The sequence below is a fragment of the Lemur catta genome, chromosome 4 (genome assembly GCF_020740605.2).
Source record: "Lemur catta isolate mLemCat1 chromosome 4, mLemCat1.pri, whole genome shotgun sequence".
NCBI lineage: Eukaryota > Metazoa > Chordata > Mammalia > Primates > Lemuridae > Lemur > Lemur catta.
In genome coordinates, this window is record NC_059131.1 from 36,345,358 (window position 1) to 36,366,613 (window position 21,256).

At 41.5% G+C, this 21,256-nt stretch overlaps 1 protein-coding gene across 1 annotated transcript in view; it reads right to left on the reverse strand.

The window, feature by feature from the left end:
* Positions 1–214: 214 nt before the first annotated feature.
* LHCGR (luteinizing hormone/choriogonadotropin receptor) overlaps positions 215–21,256 on the reverse strand; it is a 53,772-nt gene continuing 32,730 nt past the window's right edge. The window contains exons 7-11 of the mRNA XM_045548866.1: positions 19,157–19,225; positions 14,061–14,135; positions 10,105–10,290; positions 6,831–6,911; positions 215–2,308 (exon numbers count right to left, since the gene is read on the reverse strand). Coding sequence (XP_045404822.1) covers positions 1,156–2,308; positions 6,831–6,911; positions 10,105–10,290; positions 14,061–14,135; positions 19,157–19,225 — 1,564 coding nt within the window. The 3' untranslated portion in view covers positions 215–1,155. The remainder of the gene's footprint in view (positions 2,309–6,830; positions 6,912–10,104; positions 10,291–14,060; positions 14,136–19,156; positions 19,226–21,256) is intronic.

A 21,256-nucleotide genomic window follows, 5' to 3' on the forward strand; every position in this document is an offset into this window, starting at 1 on the left:
TTAAATTATATAGCATATTTATCAAGATGTTTAGCATATAATTAGCTTTCAATAAAAGTTATTTTAAAAAAGTCAAACGAGTACGTAAAAGCACCACAAAACACCATAGTTTCATTGTCCTGTAAGAGCCAATTCTAATAAGTAAAAATACTTTCTAGCAAATATTGGATATATTTTTCTATACCTTCCAAAGGATAGAAGTGATGAAAGTTAATTATTTTTAAATATTTAAATATATTCTTTCACTTAAATAAAAAATATAGGCTCCAGAAAGTTTTTTTTTCCTGATTTCATAACGTCAGAATAATTCTAATTCAGTACATTTTTTGTGTACCTTTGTCAAGATCCTGAGGTAGGAGAGAGTAAAACAAAATGGATTGAGACAGAGTTCTTGCCCATAAAAAGTTCATAATCCACAACTGAATATTTCATTGTTCTTTAGAGGCAAAACACTACACTAGGCTGAAATTTGTCTTTAGTTGTTTACCTTAAATTCTAAATAAGTAGAATTTAGATAGGGGATGGATAAAAGCCTCTAGAATAGCACTAATAGAACATCCTGTGATGGTGAAATGTTCTGTACCTGTGCTGTCCAGTGTGGTAATCACTAGTTACATACGGTTATTGAGAACTTGAAATGTGGCTAGTGCAATGGAGAAACTATTTAATTTTAATTTAGCCACATGTGGCTAGTGGCTACCAGATTGGACAGTGCATCTCTAGAGTGTGTTTCTCAAACTATTGGAGGAAGAAAGCTAGTTATTTAAAATTTTCAGTCTGTTATGAACTAATATTTTTGTAGAATGCAATAAAAATTACTGCAAAGATGAAGTGAAAAAAATCAAAGACATGCAAAATACCATCTCAGTTTTTCTTACTGTTAGATTCAACAGACAATATTACTATGTGAAAATTGCTATAAAAATTTTTAAACACTCTCAACTTCTGTATTTTATGTCATGTACCAATGACAAATAGTTTTTAGACTGGCAATGATCATGGACCATACTTTGAGCTGAGGAGAGGTCTCTTGCTCTCCATGTGTCTAAGAATGATTTCCTAAAACCACCACTTTATATTAAAATTACTGGTATAGGTAATTTTTTTTTTTTACAGATTTAAGAACAATTCAATAATGCATTACTGATATAATAGTTAACACTCTTTGTAGCAAGTCTTGTCTAGGACAGCTGTACCTTGACAGTGCAATGTGGACAACTTAAAGGTGGACTGGGAAGACTTATTTGATCCAATGAAGCCATTTTTGCAGTTGGAGGTATAACCTGAAAAATCCTTCCTTCTATAAAGTTCAGCCCGACGTTTACAGCAGCCAAATTTACTCAGCAACAAAAAGAAATCTCTTCGGAATGTCTTTGTGAAAATCGCATACAAAAATGGATTGGCACAAGAATTGACAGGATAAAAAAGAACCAGTAAAACTTTAGAATTGGTTACTGTGATAAGAGGCACTTTGAAGGCAGCTGAGATGGCAAAAAAAGAGATAGGTGCCATGCAGGTGAAATCGGTGAAGATGAGGATTGCCATTTTCTTAGCAATCTTTGTATCTTTGTTGGTAGCAATCAGCTCTGGATTTTGAACTGCAAAATAAATTTTAATGTAGCAAGCACAAATGATGATGAAGGCCACCACATTGAGTATCAGGATGGTTAGTATGTAGACTTGTGAGAGAGTGGTTTCCACATCCATGGGGAGGCAAATACTGACCTTCATGTAGTTGCTGACACCCACAAGGGGCAGCATAGCAATTAGAGTAGAAAAGAGCCATCCTCCAAGCATAATTGGAATGGCATGTCTCAATCTCAGCTTTTGGTCCAGCTGGATAGCATAGGTGATGGTGTGCCATCTTTCTAGAGTGATGACGGTGAGGGTGTAGACAGAAAGTTCACTTGCAAATACAGTGAAAAAGCCAGCAGCACTGCACCCACTCCCTGTCTGCCAATCTATAGCATGGTTATAATACTGGCCTTTGGTTTGGGAATCAACCGAGGCAATGAGCAGCAAATAGAGCCCCATGCAAAAGTCTGCAAAGGAGAGGTTGCACATGAGAAAACGGGGCACTGTAAGTTTATAACGACTGGTCAAGAGAACAAAGAGGACAGTCATGTTTCCCATAATGGCTAGGATATTAATCAGCCAAATCAGGACCCTAAGGAAATCATAGCCCATAATATCTTCACAGGGATTAAAAGCATCTGGTTCAGGAGCACATCGGGGTGTCTTGGATGAGCAGAAACCATAATCATAATCCCAGCCACTCAGTTCACTCTCAGCAAAGATGGCAGAATAACTGTAAGAAGAATAGTGGCTTGATGTAAATGTAAGAATTTCTATGATTCTGAGTATTAAAAAAATTCAAGAATTATCCTTCATGTTTTTCTAAAGCCTAAGAAACAAAGGAAAAAAGGAAACAAAGCCACAGTAGCCTCAGCCTTACATTTACTTGTTAAATTATCAGAGAACTCTGATTTGATGTAGGAGTTCCTTAAGGGAATGAAAAGCCATTTACACACACATATATATATAAAACACATAGATGCAAAGACTTAATGAAGCTGTTTACAGAGGGTGATTTTCTTTAGAAACAAATTTAGAGACACAATATATGCTTGCTAAATCTAAAAGAATCGTTTCTTGGCATTTTCTTAGCTATTTATCTCATTTAATTGCTAACAAGACTGCTACCAAGCTGTTTGTAGTAGAACACAAATGGAATTGGAAGGCTCGCATTGTTGAAAATCGCCAGCTACTGGTGGACTTGTTGGCACTTAAGTCCCTGGCTAATCAGATAGCCCAATTGAAAAACAGAAACCAAGGATAGATTATTAGAAATTTAGAAATAGAGGAAGAATAGGGTTGTGGGCAATTGGAAGATACGGTGAAAATAGATACTTCTTAGGGCTATAAATCAAAGACAGAGGGTAGATTGAAGAGGTACTCTGTCCCTAGTGAAGGAACAGGCTTTCCTCTGCCACTCCCAACCTCACTGCTACTTCCTGAGTTCAGATTTTCATCCTTTCTTATGGGGCAATTACTTGAGTTTTTTTCCTTATATTTTTTTCTCCAATTTTAGCCCTGTGCCCAGTCCATCCTACATGGTCCTCCTGGAATGGCCTTTCCTAAACACAAATGTATGAGTTTCACTTCCCCAACTCAAACCTTCCCTAGGTTCTCACTGGCCGTGGAATAAAATCCAGACTCCTTGTGATGACCTCCACTGCTGTCCCTGGTCTGGGTTCTGCCTGCCTCCCCAGTCGTCTCTCTCAGAAGCAGCAGTGCTGTGTAATTCAGAGCATGGGCTCTGGAGCTAGACTGCCGGGACCCAGTCCTAGCACAGCTGCTTATGGGTTGTGCAAACCTGGGAGAGTTAATTAACATCTCTGTGCCTCAACTTCCTCATTTGCCAAGTAGGGACAATGATCATACCTTCTTTAGCATTGTGCTAAATATTAAGTGCATTAATATGTGTAGAATGTTTAGAATAATTCTTGACATGATAAATGTTAGGGGTTTTATAATTATCTCTTGCAAATCCCTTGTGCAACCTTCATAAAGTGACTTATAGCTCTTTGAATAAGTTCTACTGTCTTCATTACTCTGCTTTTGTATGTGCTGCTGCTTCTGCCTAGAATTTCCTTCCTCTCCTTATCCATAAAGACAAGCTCTTCTATGAAGCCTTTTTTGATTTTACTCCCCAAGGTAGTAGTCTTCCTCCTGCCAGGGCTACACTTAGGACTATTGCAGTTATCAAAACATATTGGAATTAAGTGATGATACATGTCTGTCTTCTTTGATTGTCTATTAGCTTCTTGAAAGCAGGGGACTAGGTCTCATTTATTTCTGAAATCCCAGTGCCTAGCACAGTTTTGGCTCAGAGTGTTCATTCAAGAAATGTTTGTGGAGTGACTAAATCTAAACCAGGATGATCGAGGTTCTGAAAAGGATTGAGGGGATACAGGGACAATGAGCATATACAGCACGATGCATGTAGACTCACTTAATTTTCTCTTTGCTCACTCTCTGCTAATATAATCTTGGAAGCTGGAGAAATGGGCACAATTTTTCTATTGAGGCCATTACAAATATGTTTTGTAATACGTATTTATGTAACACATAAGAAAACTATGGTTACGTGTTAAAAGAGTATTTTCCTCTAGTCTCAAAACCTAACTTCTCATGTTCTGTATTGGAAAGTGCATACCTAATTCAATGAGTGGATGAAATAATATATTTGAGGAATACGATACTGAAGGGAAAAGACACAGATTTAGAAAAAGAAAATCTGTGACCCGGGACTCCAAAAATGGGTTATAATATCGTAGATAACAATTTCGAACTAGAAAAGAGCTGCTGCTATGTACAAAAGACTGTAGGAGAACCTCTTCTGTTTTATTTTAAATATCTTTGTAAGCAGCACATTTGTTTGTCCTTACAGACATCAATACAATTATGTATTTTTTAATCTTTAAAGAGAAGATGGTTATAAAGAACTATTAGGGAAAATAGATCATTAGTTTCTTAGCATTAGGAAGGATTTTAAAGACCATGTCATTAAATCTTCTCATTTTATTGGTAAGGAAGCCAAGACTAAAGGATGTGACTTTGCCAGGGCCCCTCAGGGGGATGGTGGAAGCACAGGGTCTTCATATCTGTAGTCCAGGGGCCTTTGCTTTACTTCAGTCTCTCTCAGTGCTTTGCAAAGTGTGGTCCTTGGACCATCTCCGTCAGAATCATCAGGGTCTTTGTTAACACCCTGGATTTACACCAAACCCTGAATCCAGATCTCTAGGGACAGAGCCCAGGAATCTGCATTTTAATCAACTTCTCTGGATGGTTCATACAAAATAATAGCCTTTATTAAATCAGTGGAAACTTTCCTACTATTTCTGATTTTCTTTACTCCTTTCCCCTTATCAAAACTACTTCAGCTGTTAAAAGCACTAATTTAAAACTTCTAAAAATTCTACCATGATTTCTGAATAAATTTATACCAACATGGTTAAACATGTTGTCTCCCTTCGTCCTTTGCACCACCCTCCCCCCACCTTTTATTTTTGCCCTACTAGGCATATGTCTAGCAATTTTCTTCCTTTGGCAATCTGTCTTTTGACCAAATACCTGCTTGCTGCTATTTATATTTGTGTCCTGGGATGGCTCCTGAGGGCAGCATCACGCTTATTGACAAAGCCCAGCATGGAGCTGTCTTTAGTGTTGTAGGCTGTGACAGGGAGTGTGAATGGACTCACCTGGACTTAATAATATTGAGTTAGAGGAAGCAGAGCCATAGCATCACTGCTCTGGTCACAAGAAAGAAAGGAGAAAAGATGGGAATTTTAGGAGGTCAGTGGTGCCAGCCATAGCAGTGAGGACAAATTATCTTTCAGAGAATAGGTAAGGCTTAGTGGCTAGCGCTAGAATGTCTAAACTCTGGAACTCAGGAATGACTATCTGGTGGGAAGTGGGAGGTAGAATATTTATCATAAAAAGGTTTTCACATGGAGAACACTTTTTTACTTAGATTATTAATTTCAGTTAGTTTGGGGGGTGCTAGAGATTAGGGGACTTGTCTTCAAGCTTTGTTAGCATAGCAGACTCAAGGTCATGTGCTGATTTGAGAAGGCTTAGGGTGCGGGCTGGTGAGGCTTATCGAGGTGGGTTAAAGTCTCCCCTCCCCACAATCATCCCTTCACTGTATCCAGAAATGGTTTCCTGTTGATGAGAATAAAACCATATGGTTGCAAGAGTTATTTATAAGGTAACTGATAGAATATTGAGAGAATAGGAGGAAGGGTGACGAAAAATGAACACTGGAGGGTAGATGGTGTCAGACCGAAAGGAAAGGAAAGGAAAAGAAGGAGAAAGAATACTTATCCACCCTTGGTGTTGTCATATTCTTTAACAATTCCTTTCACTCTCATGGTTCTGAATGCTGTTCCTTGCAGATGAGGAAAAAGTCCCCAAAAGGATATTTTGTCCAGTGATACAGTGTTACATGAACACTACTGCCAAGGATTCATATCCAACTCTTAGGAACCCCAAAGTCCAGGGTCCTTCCGCCTACCACCTTGCTGCTTCTATCTAATTTGGAGATTGATAGGAAGAGAAAAGAAGAGAAAATAAAGAGATTGGCAAAGTGTTCTACGGGGCACCTGGTTTTGTGGTCTGAAGGATACATGGGGTGAATAATTACTAAATCTCAGTAAATGTGGCATAGGGACAACAGGATTATCTCTTGACACATGCTCTTTTACATCTGAAGTTAAGTGAAATGCCAAGGGAGCCAGCATTTGTAGCAGAAAAATGTTAAAAATTAGCAGAATAGAAATGTTCCCATCCAGTGTATGTTAGTGATAGCATCAAGACTAATTTTAAGCTCAGGAGCATAGTGGTCAAGGTGGCCTACGTCTCTTTGAAGGGAAGTGGTGGCTACTTCTAGAAGCTATGTTTGCAATTAGTTAATCTTTGTGGAATGCTGACCATATGACTAGAGAAAATTTCTACAAATGAAGTTATCATTTATACTGGCCTTTAGTCACATCAAAATACCTGCCAATAAAATTTTAATTTTAAGGAGAATTTAATAAGGAATAAACAGGTACATTTTTAAAAGAGGATTTTTTAATAGTTGAAAGAGAAACTTAACTAGATGCCAATTGTAAAGAAAAAAATTCCCATTTTTAAACTATTAAAGAATGCTTTTCAAACATCCCACCAACCAAGACTTGTATCAAAAGAAAATCATTGGCATTGATAATAAGGTGCACGCAGAACAAAATATGACTTCCTGAGTTTCTTTGCATGTAAATACTTACAGTGTTTCGTTATTTGATTTCCTTACTGTGCTTTCACATTGTTCGGAAATGTTTTCAAAAATGGAAAATGAAAAATTCTGTCTGAAAGAGAAGAGGTTAAAAAAAAAGCAGTTGAGCTTTGGTCTTTAAGCCTGATCGTGTGACTATTTATGCTTTGTTCATCCAAATGCTTTACCTGTTACCCCAGCGTCATGCTCTGCGTCATTGTCCTAACTGAAACGCTTCCTGAGGAGAGAGGAAAGGCTTCTGAATTGTCATTAGAGTACTTCCAGCTTGGATAAAATGCTTCTGAGTACTAAGTGTTTTGTGTGGGCTCTCATGATGAAAAAAACTTAAGTTTGTCCTATTGAATCATGGATTTTTCAGTGCTCATTAACAGCTACTTTTATGATGTATTGATGAGGTCTGCTCCTTACCACTCTCCTTGCCACATCAGCCTTGATTAACAAATAACCATTTGGAGTTCATGGCTTTGAATTGTAACTGGGCATCTCTTTTGTAAGGATTTGAAGATATTGGACTTGATATTTTGGTGTGAATTTTAGGCTCTTTTTCTTATGTGCAGAAACGTGCATGGGTGCTCCCTACTCCTCCTCCTTTCACTCTAAGAAGTTTAGCCTATGGAAAGAGGAGAAATGGCAGAAAAATAAAGGAAGGCCTGTACTTACCTAGGGGACTACTTAGGTAGGGATGAAACCTAAGGGAGGTACAAATGAATATACACCCAGGGGGAAAGACGGCAGGCTGTAAGAGGTTCAGCCTCTACTGAGGAGCAAGAAAAATGAGGCAATTCAAACTGGACATTTCTATGTTTTATTCTTCTCCAATACTATTGAGGCAATTCCTTGTAGGAATAACTTTGTACAAAAGTAGGAAGGTGGGGAATATGTCAGAATTATATGACCTTCTGGACTTACTCTCACAAATTAATCAACTTGTTATTTGGGTCAGGATTGTAAATTCTCAAACTTGGATCAAATAGTGTGTGTACATGTGTGTGTGTGTGTTTCTGGCTTTGTGTGTTTGACACTTAGAGATATTGTGTGTGAACACATTCACAGTTAACAGGAAATGTGGGTATTCTTGGCCTTCAGATAATAGAACTGGATGCTGTCTACTGTTTTTTGAAATTTTCACCGTAGATACCAAGGAGGTCTTGACGGCCATCTGCCCAGGCAGCTGTGTGCATCATCCACGCAGAGGAGTGACTTAGAGTTTGCACAAACATTCCACAGGCCCAACTTTAGGCTCTCCATCCTCCCTGGTATTTAAGGCTTCAAGCTTTAGGATGCAGAAGGAGTCAGTTAAAGCTTGTAATTCCAATCAAGACAACCTCCATGGACCTATATTCCCATCTTATCCTGATATTGGCTCATAATTGCATAGTCCTTTCTTTTTTTTCTCCCAAGAGGTAGTCAGTCTCTTTAATCAACTGGAATAAAAATTCCTGAACTGAAGTTTTTACATGCTAGTAATTTCAGAAGGGATGTGATCTCTTTGCCGCAAAAGTATAGGTGTCCAGAGTCAGCTTTATCATTAACCAGAATCTATATCATTGTCCTTATTGGTCTTTTGCCAGCTTTGCCAACTTCTAACCCATCCTCTATCCTGCTGCCAGCGTGACAGTTTGTAGAAGCAAATTTGAGTAATCTTGTTTTAAATTCTTCATGGGTCCCCATCCTCTAAATAAGTTGGCCTGGCACTCAGAAGCCATCACGGCCCGTATCACCCTGGTTTCCTCTCTTGACTCATTTTCCTCCATGTATCCCTAAGTCTTCTTGTTCCAGTTTTTCTGAACAACTTTCATCTACTGTCTCTTGCCTTTGTGTTTTCATGTGAGCCATTCTGTCTTCACATGCTTTTCTTTACACTTAGCTAGGCAGCTGCTACCTGTTCTTCAAGACTCAGCTTCAGCATAAGTCACTTTCCTCAGGAAGCCTTCCATAAGCCCCGCTGCCATTTAGAAGCTCTTTCTTCCTCTTGCTCCCAGAGCACTGTTTTGTCCTCAGCTCTGTAATAACATTTGCTTAAATATTGGTTCTGTTGTATGTTGCCCCCACACAGCTGTCTGTGACTTATCATTGTATCTTCAGACTTTTGCACGGTGTTTGGAACATGGTAAGTGCTCAACTAATGTTCTTTGAAGCTCATTTAATGGTGTGTGTCTCTTTGAACACAGCAAGCATTTTGTCTTCTCAGCTGCCTCAAAGGTTTCAGGTAGAACCTAACCTCCTATGCAAGGCACAAATAATGCATGCTCATTCATTAATTACAAATAATTAATTTTGGTCGATTCCAAACAAAGACAGCAGCATCCTAGTGTCACTCAGTACCTTATCTAATTAACTGATTGAGACTATCTCCTTAGGCTGCAATAATAACCCTTTAGGGCAATGTTTTTCTAACTGAGTTGTGGCACCTTAGTGGGTCATGAAAACAATAGAGTGCATCAAAATTGGCATTAATAACAAGCAAACATAAAACAGACAAGAAAATATGTGAGTATTTCACATATATAAAACTTAAGTGTTGTTTTATTTCAATTACATATGCAACATGGTTACTGGGTTGTGATGTAAAAACGATGTTTCTTACTATGCATCACAGTCAAAATGCCTGGGAAGCATTGCTCCAAGGAAAGAATGAAATTCTGCCACTCTGCCACCCATTGTGGATTAAAGTGAATCAGTAAGATGCCTTCCATTAGACACAGACCAGCCATGAGTTCATGCCATTTCTGTTCCCATACTGAGCTAATACTTAGGAGGCTGGAATTCTGTTCTGAAATAGAAAATGCTCTTCTACTGGGAGAGAAATAGCCTTAAAAAAAACCTATAGTATTTTGTGTCCATTTTTTAAATTCAAGATTAAGATATTAGGTAAGTTTTACCCTCCTGGGCCTACTCCCCCCCACTTTATTAAAAATAATGCTCTCTGATAAGGATTAGAACTAACTGATCTCTGAGATGCCAGTTTTGTACTCCATTCTGCAATTGCTAAAATAGGCTATGATTCAGTTTACCCAGAATTGGCTACAGAGGTCTTTTAGCTGCAGGGTGAAACAACTATTTGGCAACAATTTTCAAAAGGGAGGAGGTCATTTTATTTTTTTCTTGTCTGTCTGGAAGTGACCCCACGGCTATGGGGGTGGTCTGGAAGGCCAGGAGTGAGGGAGCAGGGAGCTGTCTACCAGGCGACCATTTTGAAATCTGAGTTTCTGCCACAGTTTGGGGCAGGCTTTCACATCTTTTTTTTTTTTTTTTTTTTTACTTACTCTTTTGTTGGCAAGTTTCTAAAAGCACAGCAGTGGCTGGGATAAGTCAACATGGCATCCAGGAGATTGGTAAATTTTTCTCTTGACGGCAATTTTTTTAGAGAATAAGATGACATGGCAATTAGTGTCTGAATGGACTCCAGCCCATAGCTCGGCAGGGCCTGCAATTTGGTAGAAGAAATGTCCCTGAACAATAAAGGGAAGAAAGGCTTTTTATTTATTTGATACATTTTGTTCTGAGAATGAAACCTCCTCTCAACAAACAGTATCATTCCGGGTTCTGAGGAATCTTTTTTTCATCTTGCTTTCCCCCTAATTTTCCATTTCAGTTACTCTCATTAAGATCTGAATTCAAAAAGCCTATTCTGTGTTTTTTTTTTTCCTCATGCACCTCATTATTCTTTTCAAGGTTGAGTATAACTCCTTGTACCTGCCATACATTTATTAGCACTCTCTCTCTTCCCTCTCCTGATTCCTTTTCCCCACTCTTTCTCTCCTTCTACTTCTCTCCACTTAGCAGAAGTGAAATAACTACTTGCTTTGTGAGACAGCAGGCACATGCAGTGACATCAGCTTTTGTGCTCTACCCCAGGGGGAAATATTCAGGGCTTCAGATGCCTCAGTCCTTGATTGATCAAGCCCTGCAGGAGAGGTTTTCACGAAGCAGAGGCTGCTTACCCTATTAGGAGCTGCTGTGTGGCATTAGCCATCATCTACCCAGGAAGCAGAATGTGTTCCCTAATGGCAAACTGGATTCGTCTGTTCAAAGCAAGCAAACACTCAGCCATGCAAGCAGAACTGTGTGGAAAGCTCAGGCTTTGTAAACAAGGCCCTGAACGCCTCGGTTTTACTAGACTTGAAGCAATGTCCAAGAAAATTCCAAACACATTAAATGTCAGGAGGAAGAGGAATCAGTGGGAATTTAAAAATTCTGCTCAGCTTCTGAGTGGCTGCGGCTGATGCCCCACGAAGCTTTTCCAGCAGCACAGCTCCCAGCAGCAATCTGCCCTCACACGTAGTGCCCGGCACGTGGGAGGGGAACTTGACAGCACAGAATGATAACTGGTGTAGGCCCTAGGCGGAGCAACCGAGGCAGCAGGACTTGTCCCGGGGGCTTCAGACTTTCCTGCTTTTGTGGCCTTGTTGATTTACATAACAGGTGTTCTCATCCTGCTTTATAGAGTCATAATCCTCCATGTGTTAGGGATTGAGCCCAGGACTCTGCAGACCTGGTGTTGTGTATGTTTGTGTGGTTTTTGAATGGGTACATTTAAAATTAGGATCTTAGAAATGGCAAGGCCTCATCACAAAGAATGAGTCTCTGATAGTGGATTTTCAGTCTCAGTGACACACCAGTAGGGGAAATATTTTTTGGGGGTGTGAGTGGAATGGATGCTTCTAGACACTGGTCCAATCCTGGGGGTGTAATGAGAATGACTTGGGAAGGAAGAGACCTAGCTCTTCTCCCACGGTTCTGGACATGACAGTCTGGGTGTCTGCAGTGCTCGCAGTCATTTCCAAGCAGCTGACCAAGCAGTTCTGCAAGCAAAGATGCATTCAGGGGTCTTGGTACCACACTGAGTCATGTTCCATGTCTGAGCCAGAGGCAGCTCTTTGTCCAGTGGGTGGCCAGCTTTCTGTAAGAGCTCGGCCCACAGGGTGTGCTAGACTGGAGAGTATTCAGCCAATTTACAAGATTCTGAGTCTGGTGTACTTTGAATATGAGTCATATAAAAAAGACCCCTAGCATAAGGTGGCCGGAATCAGAGAGACAGCAGAAAAGGCAGCGGGCAAGAGCCATGAAGTCATGGAAGCCACAAGTAAGCAGAAGTCATGAGGTTGAGTGGAGAGAGTTGGGACTGATAGCAGCAGAAGTTAGGAAGTAGAAAGGTTCTGGAATTTTAGTGGAGGGAGTTAGGAAGTAGAGTCAGAGGTTGATAGTGGCAGGAATTCAGAAGTAGAGTCAGAATGGATAGTGGCAGGAGCTAGGAAATAGATGCAGTCAGGGGCTGATAGTGGGGGAGCTAGGAACTAGACGCAGGGCTCGATAGTGGCAGGGGTAGGAAGTAGACAGGGTCAAGAGTTGATAGCAGGTAGGAGTTAGGAAGTATCATTTTGGGTTAATAATGGTTGGAAATAGAAAGTACACAAGAGTTATGAGTTGATACTGGCAGGATCTAGTATATAAAGAATAACTGGGACAGTTCATGTCCTTTCCTGGCAAAAAATCCTACAGCCTCCTCATCTCAGAGAAAAGGCAAAGTCTGTATAATGGCCCACAGGGCCTTCTAGGAACTGGCTATCTGCCACCTCTCTGTCCTTATGTTCTATGACTCTTTTCTTTGCTCACTTTGCCGGACTGGCCTCCTTGCTGTTCTTCAAATACATAAGGCAAAATCCTGCCTCAGGGCCTTTGCTTTTGCTGTTCCCTCTCTTGGAATGCGTGTCCTGCAGATATCCACGTAACTTGCCCCCTTCTTTCAGGTGTTTGCTCAAATGGTACTTTTTCAGGATTGTCTTCCCTGGCCATCCTCTTTAAAATGGTAACTCCCCCTCTCCAGAACTCCTCCCCAAGCAACTAATAGCATTTGGGCCACTCCACATTTTATTTACTTATTTGATCCTTGTCCGTCTTCCTTGTTCTATGAAGGCAGAGGCATTTGTCTTGTCTGGTTCTCTGCTATTTCCCTGATGCCTAATCCAGTGACTACCACATAGTATGGGCTCCTAAAAGAGTTACTGAATGAATGAACAAACAAACAAACAAACAAACAAATGAACTGGGTTTCCCTGCTCACTATCTTTTAAGCACTTTTTTCATTTTAAAATGACATATCTATTTGTTACTTTGCCTGTTTAATGTCTCCCCTGTGTGACTATAATCTCTTGAAGGGCGAGGACTAGGGCTATTTTGCTCACCACTGTCTCTTCGGCATGGTGCCTTATAAATAAGACATGTTCAATCAACGTTGAATGCATGAGTAACACCATGCTGGAGTAGGAGGAAATAGACTGTCCCCTCGGGGAAGGCATATTGTGGTCACCCTGTGTTAGAGTTGCAGAGTCTCTGGCACCCTGTTGCCTTTCTCCCTGAAGCCTGATTGCCTCTGTACTCCTTCTCTGTGGGATGTTTAAGTCTTCTCGAGGCTTCGTCAGGAGACCATTGATTCAATATCCTGTTCCACCTGATTTTTCCACGTGTCCTTACACTAAAACCCCATTAACTGAGGGAGCCTGGCTCCAGCCCTCGCACCCTCAGAGAGTCTGACACATAGCAGCTCAACCCTGTCCAGCCAAGAGCCAGGAGCAAGTCACATCTCTGGCCTTGGATTCCCATGAGTGGATTCCACATGGGTGGCTGCACTCTCTGGCAGCACATGAAGCCACTCTTCATATTTGCTGTGGTGGGTTGAATTGTGTCCCCTCCAAAATTCATATTGTGAAGTCTAAACCCCAGTACCTCAGAATGTGACCTTATTTGGAGATAGGGTCTTTACAGCGGTAATCACGTTAAAATGGAGTCATTTGGGTGGGCCCTAATCCAATATGACTGGTGTCCTTATAAAAAGGGGCAATTTGGAGATAGACACACACATACCTAGAGGGCCATGTGAAGATTGGGGTTATGCTGCCACAACCAGAAAGAACCAGCAGGAGCAAAGAGAGAGCCCTGAAACAGATCCTTCCCTCACCACCCTCAGAAGGACTCAACCCTGCTGACACCTTGAATTTGTACTTCTGGCCTCCAGAACTGTGAGATAAAATTTCTGTTGTTTAAGACAGTCCGTTTGTGGTACTTTTCTATGGCAGCCCTGATACGTTTGGCCTTTCCAACCGCAGCCTTTTCACATGTGGAGGCTGATGCCCCTCAAAGCAGCCCGGGATGATGTGGCCGGACCCGAAGCAGCCTGCTGGGCACACTGGGTGGGGAGGGGAGGCAGCACCACTCTACTCACAAGATGCTAGGCCCTGTGGCCCCCTGGAAGGCTCCATTGTGCATCTTCTCCAGGTGTACATTTTCCTTTAGCTCCCTGTGGGGAAGGACATTTCCTCAGTGGAGTTTGCACCTCACGTATAAACATTCATAGCTGTGTATACATGTTCAGACCAACCTGTGTGCGTGGTGTGTGGGGTTAGAAGGGGAAAAGGGAGAAACTGTAGAGAAAGTGGAAAAAAGACATTCTTGATGATTTTGCATCTTTTTTTGCAATTTCCCCCTCACGTGGTGGAATCCTTTGTCCTACATCTTAAAAGTACTCACCCTCTCCTGTCCTAGAGTTATGACAGTTTACTACCGGACAGCTGGGTAAGGATGAAAATACTACTCCATTGGCTGAGGCTGAGTGGTTACAGCGCAGCCTGCTCTGTATTGGACCCTCAGCCACTGTGACCTTGGAGGGCTCAGGGTGTGCTAATAGTAAAATATTGAAGTTTGCAAATGCTTAAAGAGAAAAAGTAAAATCTTTCAAAGTTACCCCTTTTGTAATGTGATTTGCACTCTTTTTCTTTTGGATATGCATTTCTCAGTGGGTGAGAAAGGAGAGGACTTCAGCCTGTGTAGAATGCCCTGGGTGCCCCAGGGGGCTGGGTGGTCTCAATGATCATTGCCTGGTGTGTGTGTTGTGGAACCAAAGTGTTGGGAGTCACTACTCCCAAGGCTGTGGAAGAAGCCAAAGCTATCACGGCAGTAGCTCCTTGAGGATTCTGTTCCCTTTAGCTCAAAGCAGCTCAGGCTAAACTCTTCGGTAGCAGCTCATCCTGGCCCTGCTGAGCAGCATGCTGTCTGGGCCCTGCCGCTGGTCTCCAAGCACAGGCCCTTCCCTGGGTAGACGGGAGAGCTAGAAGAGCAGTCCCTGGGGTCAGGCCTGCCAGCCCTCTTTTGAGCACTTTCTTCCTTTGAGAGAAGGGTGGTGACTCACAGAGCATTCTGGAAAACCCTGGACTGTGGGCACAGTGTGCATCCGTTGTTGGTGTGATGATTTCAAGCATGGGAACATGAGTCTCTGTTCCACTGTTGCAGTCAGTGTTACGCAGCAAAATAAACACGCCAACACCAACTCCCCACCCACTCCTCTGCAGGATAACCAGGTAATTACCTGCACTCATCTCGCAGCTTTGTGTATCCTTCATTGCCTTTCTGCTTGTCTCCACATCTTTCCTGGCATTTAAAAACTGCAAAGCCCCTGCATCTCACTCTCTGGGTGGCTGCTTTACAGGTTTCTACTAAGCATTTTCCTTGGAAACACTCAGCCCTTTCATCAAATTGTACCTGTCAATCTCATCTCATCCCATTTCTGGGTGTGTTCCCATTTTCAAAGAGAGGAGGTTGTCAGAGTCAATTGCTGCTTAAAATCTAAATCAAAAGACATTTTCCTTCTTAAACCTTAATGGCTCTTCTTCCTGATTCGGTTTAATTATTTTCGGTTATGGATATAAATCATTCAAACTGGGCTCCATGAGCAAATAACCCTCATGTCAGGTGGGTCAGATTAATTGTTCAAATTTCATGACAGCATTTCACGTTTTATTAAAACCCAGTTCTTTCTGTATACTAATAACATTGCATTCTGTAAGTTGGTCAAAAAAAGATAAATCAATCCATTGCCCACATTTTCCTGGGGGGTCACTTTTGAGAATTCTCCCAATAACACGGCCATGCAGATATGAGCACAGTGGGAGAATCCACAAAGTTCACCAAAGTTTTCCTAACTGGGGTGTGGTGGGAATGGTAGGGACTGAGTCCGGAGGTGTCTGAGGGTGATCCGGTACTGCTCCGCTCTTCCCTGTCCTTAGTAGGTAGAGTATTTGAGAACTTTGCAGGGCTTCAGTGTCATTGTTCTTAGCAACTTTGGACAGGACTATTTATGAAGAAGAGCTGAATGTATAGTTTGCAAATTCTGCTTGACAGTTTTGAAAGCTACTCCTCCCTCTCTGCTTACACTGTACGGCAGGTGAGCTTGCCCTTAGAAGAGATTCATACTCCTCCCCGTGGTCCTCAGTCCTGCACGATCTGCTCCTGCTACATCTCCAGCTTTATCTCCATCTTCCCCTTGCTGAAGACTCTCCAGCCACACTGGCCTCCTCTCAATTCCTGGAACTTACCAACTTCTTTTCTTTCCCAACTCAGGACCTTTGCACATGCTGCTCCATCTTTCTGTAACGAGCTTCCCCTCACAATTGCCAAGGTGGACTCCTTATCATTCATTTGGCTCAGACTAAAAATCATGTCCTCAGTGAGGCCATCCCTGAGCACCTTGCCTAAGTCATCACTTCCTATACTCTCTCAGATATCAGTAATGGGTTATTTCCTTCATCGTATACGTTACTACTTGGAATAATTTTATTTATTTATTTACTTGCATTTTTGTTTGTCTCTTCTGCTAGAACAGACACTTCATGAGGGCAGAGATTGTATCTACTCTACCATTACCATTGCAGACCCAGTACCTAACAGTGCCTAATGGTGCTTAATAAATGTTTGTTGAATGAATACATGAATGAAATTGGCTTGTGTTCTGGGCAAACTGACTTATGTTCTTGGTTTCCTCTTTCTTGCAACAGTGAGATACAGATTGTTGACTAAGTGAACTTTTTATGGTCCACACCCGTTTTGGTGTCTCTGTAATGGCTGAAACACTGCTGACCACTTGAAGTCCTCCCTCCTGAAGTTCTGTTTTCCCTGACCTCCCACAGAGGATGTACTGTATTGATTTTCCTCCCACCTCTGTTTGATTTTGCTCTGGCTTCTCTTCCTCATCTCTTATTGTCCTCCAATTTTATATCCAGTTCTCTTATTTTTCCCCCTTGTCCAGGCGACCTGAGCCACAAAGGACTTCAGCCCCTTCTGTTCAGATGACTCTGGCGTGTGTGTCTCGAGCCCTGGCTTTGCCTCTTCCCGGCTTCCTGCTAACAGATGAACCTTCTTTAAGCGCTCATCTCGTCCTTCCCATCCTGGAACGTTCAATGGCTTCTCATTTTCTACAGAAGAGAGTCCCAATTCTTTACTGTGGCATCTAAGGTCCTTCCTGCTTTGTCCCTAATTCATCTCTAGAACTTTCTAAAAAGTACTATTTGCTGCTCTATGAACACATCCCATGCTTCATCCTCTGGACCATTCTTCTTGCTTCCTCTGCCTGGAAGACATTTTTCTTTTATCTTTGCCTGTCCTAGTTATGCCCAGCTCAAAGTCCAACTCTCTCAGGGGTTTTCTCTAACTTCGTTCCCTACTGCCTTTGAAATCGCAGAGGACTTTACCTTTCTTGGGGCAGGCATCGTGCTTTGCCTTCTGTTTTAGTTACTACTTTATGCACCGTTTGTATACCATGTGGAGATGCCTCTCCCTAGGCTGTAAGCTCCTGTGGGGTAAACACCAGGGCTTATTTGCCTTCATTTCCCCTAAGAATATAGCATGTTCCTTCACACACAGCTGATGCTTGGGAAACACTTGCTGAGTGAATAATGGCCTGAGGTGTCTGGGAGTGCTGTGCCAGGAGAGGATATAAAGCCTCTGATTTAAGTTTGGCAGAAACAGATTCAATTGGCCAGAGTGAACCCTCCATTAACTCAAAGGTTCTTGTTAATGAACCTCTCATTAAGTCATCAAGTCAACAAGAAAATGAGGGTAAATTCACTCCATAGTAGGAAGGACAACTTTTTAAAAGCCACCATTTCTTGAGCACCTGGTATGTGCCAGATCCTGTGCTGAGCACATAAAAATATAATCTTAATTATTCATTTACTCATAAATAATTATATAATCAATACCTAATAAATGAGAACCTACTATGTACCAGACACTGTATCAAGTATAATACTCAAGGATGCAAAAAATATACCTTTTCATTTGGTGAGGGTATCTTTAAAACAAGCCTATTAGCAGCTCCAGTTTACAAATGAGGACATTAGAAAGGTTAAGTAACTTGCTCAAGGTCATACAAGGTAATAAATAGTGGGTTTGGAATTTAAGTCCCAGTCAGTGACTCTTAGGCCAATTCTCTTAGCTACCAAATTATATAGCATGGTATCAATGTAATAGGATCTTTGATTAAATATCTATAGTTAAAAATAAATAGCATGTCATACAGAATTGTGCTACTCAACTTCAGACTAGCAGCATCAGCATCTCCTGGAACTTGTTAAAACTGCGAATTCTCAGGCCCTGCCTAGACCTATTGAATCAAAACTTCTGGGGGAGAGGCCTAGGAATCTGTGTTTTAACAATCTGAAGGTTCTTATGTGTGTTAAAGTTTGAGAAGCACTGGTGTAGATCATGATTTATACAACATACTTATTTTAACAGCCTTTTTGTTGGTTTATTTTCCTTGATTTTGGTGTTCGGTGTGCTTTTCATGTGCTGTTAGTTTTTACTATGCACAACTGTAGGGTGATCGTCACCTTACCCTGTACTTGTTATGGTTTGAACGTCTCCAGCCTCACAAGCTTAGTGAATGTGTCACTGTTTTAGAAGAGGAGCCATAGAAAGAAAGAGAGGTTGAGAACAATGAAGGAAACGGTAGGGATGTTACCCTTGAGTTAAAGGCTGTTAACACTGGGGACTAGGGTAGGGTGTGGTGAAAGCACAAAGCCCCCTCACCTTGTGGAAAATGAGTTTCCTTCCCCCCTAGCATCAGGAAGATGGGACTGAGTGGGTCCATTGTGGCTGCTTCGGCTGGTAAATGGTGTTACCCAATTTCTCTGTAGTGGGGCTGGGGGAAGAATTTCTTTCTGAAATTGTGCTGCCTCTAACACACCATCAACCTGAGTGAGGCGGCTAGGGCAGGAGGCTGTGAGACGGAGGAGGCATAGAGTAGGGTGTTGAATATTTCAGCAAACTGTCAACTTCAATGTATTGAGGCTACATCTGTCTTTGAAATCAGGGTGCTCTGGGGTTTCTAGCCAGCCAGTTGCCTAGTAACATGCATGAAACACTGAGCACTAGCCACTTGAAAGTTTATTTTTGCCCTGAGTTAGTTGCTGAAGATTGAATGTGATTTGGTAGCCAGTGCAATATTTCATTTTTATTCATGAGCTAGGGAAATAAGCAACTACTTACAGTGAAATCAGTGTCGTCCCATTGAAGGCGTGACTTTGTACTTCTTCGAATCCATTTCCATATAGTTTGCTAAAGGAGAGAGGAGAGGGGGTTTAGGAATGGGAAAGAACTGAAGGAAATACAGTTTGGAAGCATACTTTCTTCCTCTTGGGACTTTCATTACTAAGATCGTTACTGGCATTCATAGTATCTAGCTGTTTCTCTATCATTTTAGATTCTGAGGGCCTGGGTGAATCAAGCTGTTCTTTTTACCCTAGTCTGCTTCTACCTCTACCGTCACCACCACCACCAATTTATTAAGTGTTTATTGAGTGCCAGATACTTCACCAGCCATTCCATGTATATTTTATGATTTAATCCTCATAACCATGTCCATTATACTAATAAGAAACCCAAGCCTCAGTGTTGTTCTGTAACTTGCTTAAGGTCAAAGGAAAGCAGCGGCATAGCTGGGAGTTGAGGCCAGAGCTGTCTAACACGTAAGCCTTTCCTGGGTTCTGCAGGCCTGTGTGAGCATATGGGCTTCCTGGGATGTTGAAAGCTGAGGGCAAAGGAAGTCTCAAGTACTGAGTTAGCTTTTTTCCCCCTTGGATGAGTATGTGGTTTTGCTGATGACAAATTTGGCTCCATGGCCAAGAAGATTTCGGTGTCTGTGGACAGCAAAATCAATTTAGTTGGGAGCAACCAGCATTTTAAAAAGTGAAATAGAGCACAATAGAACAAATGGAAAGTATTATAGTATGTTGCAAGTAATTGGGGTATTAATTTTTATGAAATGTCCTATTTTTATGTGGTGCATATATATACATATAAATACACACATATTATGTATATACACATATACATAAACACAACACATATATACTTCTACCCAGAATAGGACATAGGAGGCTCTTTAGAAACATACTAGGTAACATTAGAGCCACAAAGGAGCCTAGGGAGGATCAAGCAGCACCCCTTCATTTTGCAAGGAAGGAAATAGGCTCAGAGAGAGAGAAAGGGACTTGTCTAAAGCCCACAATTGGCAAAATGGGACCAGAACACATTTTACCTGGGGCTCTTCCAGCACATCAATTTTGCTGGTTGATTTACTTTTCTTTCTCCTGGTATCCTCATGGCCCACCCGCCCTCTTCCTGCAGGGCTGTGCTCCATGTCATGTTCTCCGCGTGGCTGTTCCTGGCTGCCCTATTCAAAATGTCAACCTCCCATCCCCTAACATTTCCTCTCTGCCTCCCTGGTTTGTTTTTCCCATTGCTTTATCACCATCTTACTCACAATTATGTTCCACTTGTTTATTGTCTACGTCTTCCAGCAGAACATGAGCATCATGGAAACAAGGATTTTAAACTGTTTTGTTTATTGTGGAATCCCTGCATCGAGAACAGTGCCTGGCACCTGGGAGTATTACACTTATTATGTGTTAAATGAACTGGATGACCAAATGAGTCTGTGTAAGATGAATATCTTACTATAAGTCATAGCCAAACAAGTTTGAAAGCCACTGTCTTAAATGGAAATATTGGGATAAGTTCTTTGTCAACAACGATGAAAGACTCAAGTGAAAAGGGGCTGTGGTGTGATGCAAAATTAGTCTCCTTGTACCTGCCAAGACCCTAGCTTCCCTCTACAGGGTTTCTGGCAGCTGCATGGCCAGGGACAGCTGGAGGCAGTGACTTGAGAAACGGTTCAGACACATGCTTCACCTTTTCCTACTCTAGTTGGCTGTTGTTTGCAGGGTTTCTCTAGCCTTTGTTCAATAAAGTGAACATTGAACTTTACCTTGTGATGTGTGTGCATGTGTGTAATATCTACAGTATATATGAACTCTGTGTGCGTGGATGTGTGGGTGTGTGTGTGTATGGTCTCTTTCCATCCATCTAGAGCACACCTGAGACAAACCAGCATATAAGTAAAGGTGGGATTCATGTTGAAGTATAATATTTGAACTCTGAAATTCAGAAAATATAAATTAGAGATTATAAAATAATTCTTAAAGTTTCCTCAAATTAGATTGAGTTCAAAGAGAGCAGACGAGCTACCTAATTTATTTCTTAAAACCCCTGAGGCCTCGCAGCATGCCTGGTACCCAGCAGGGGCTC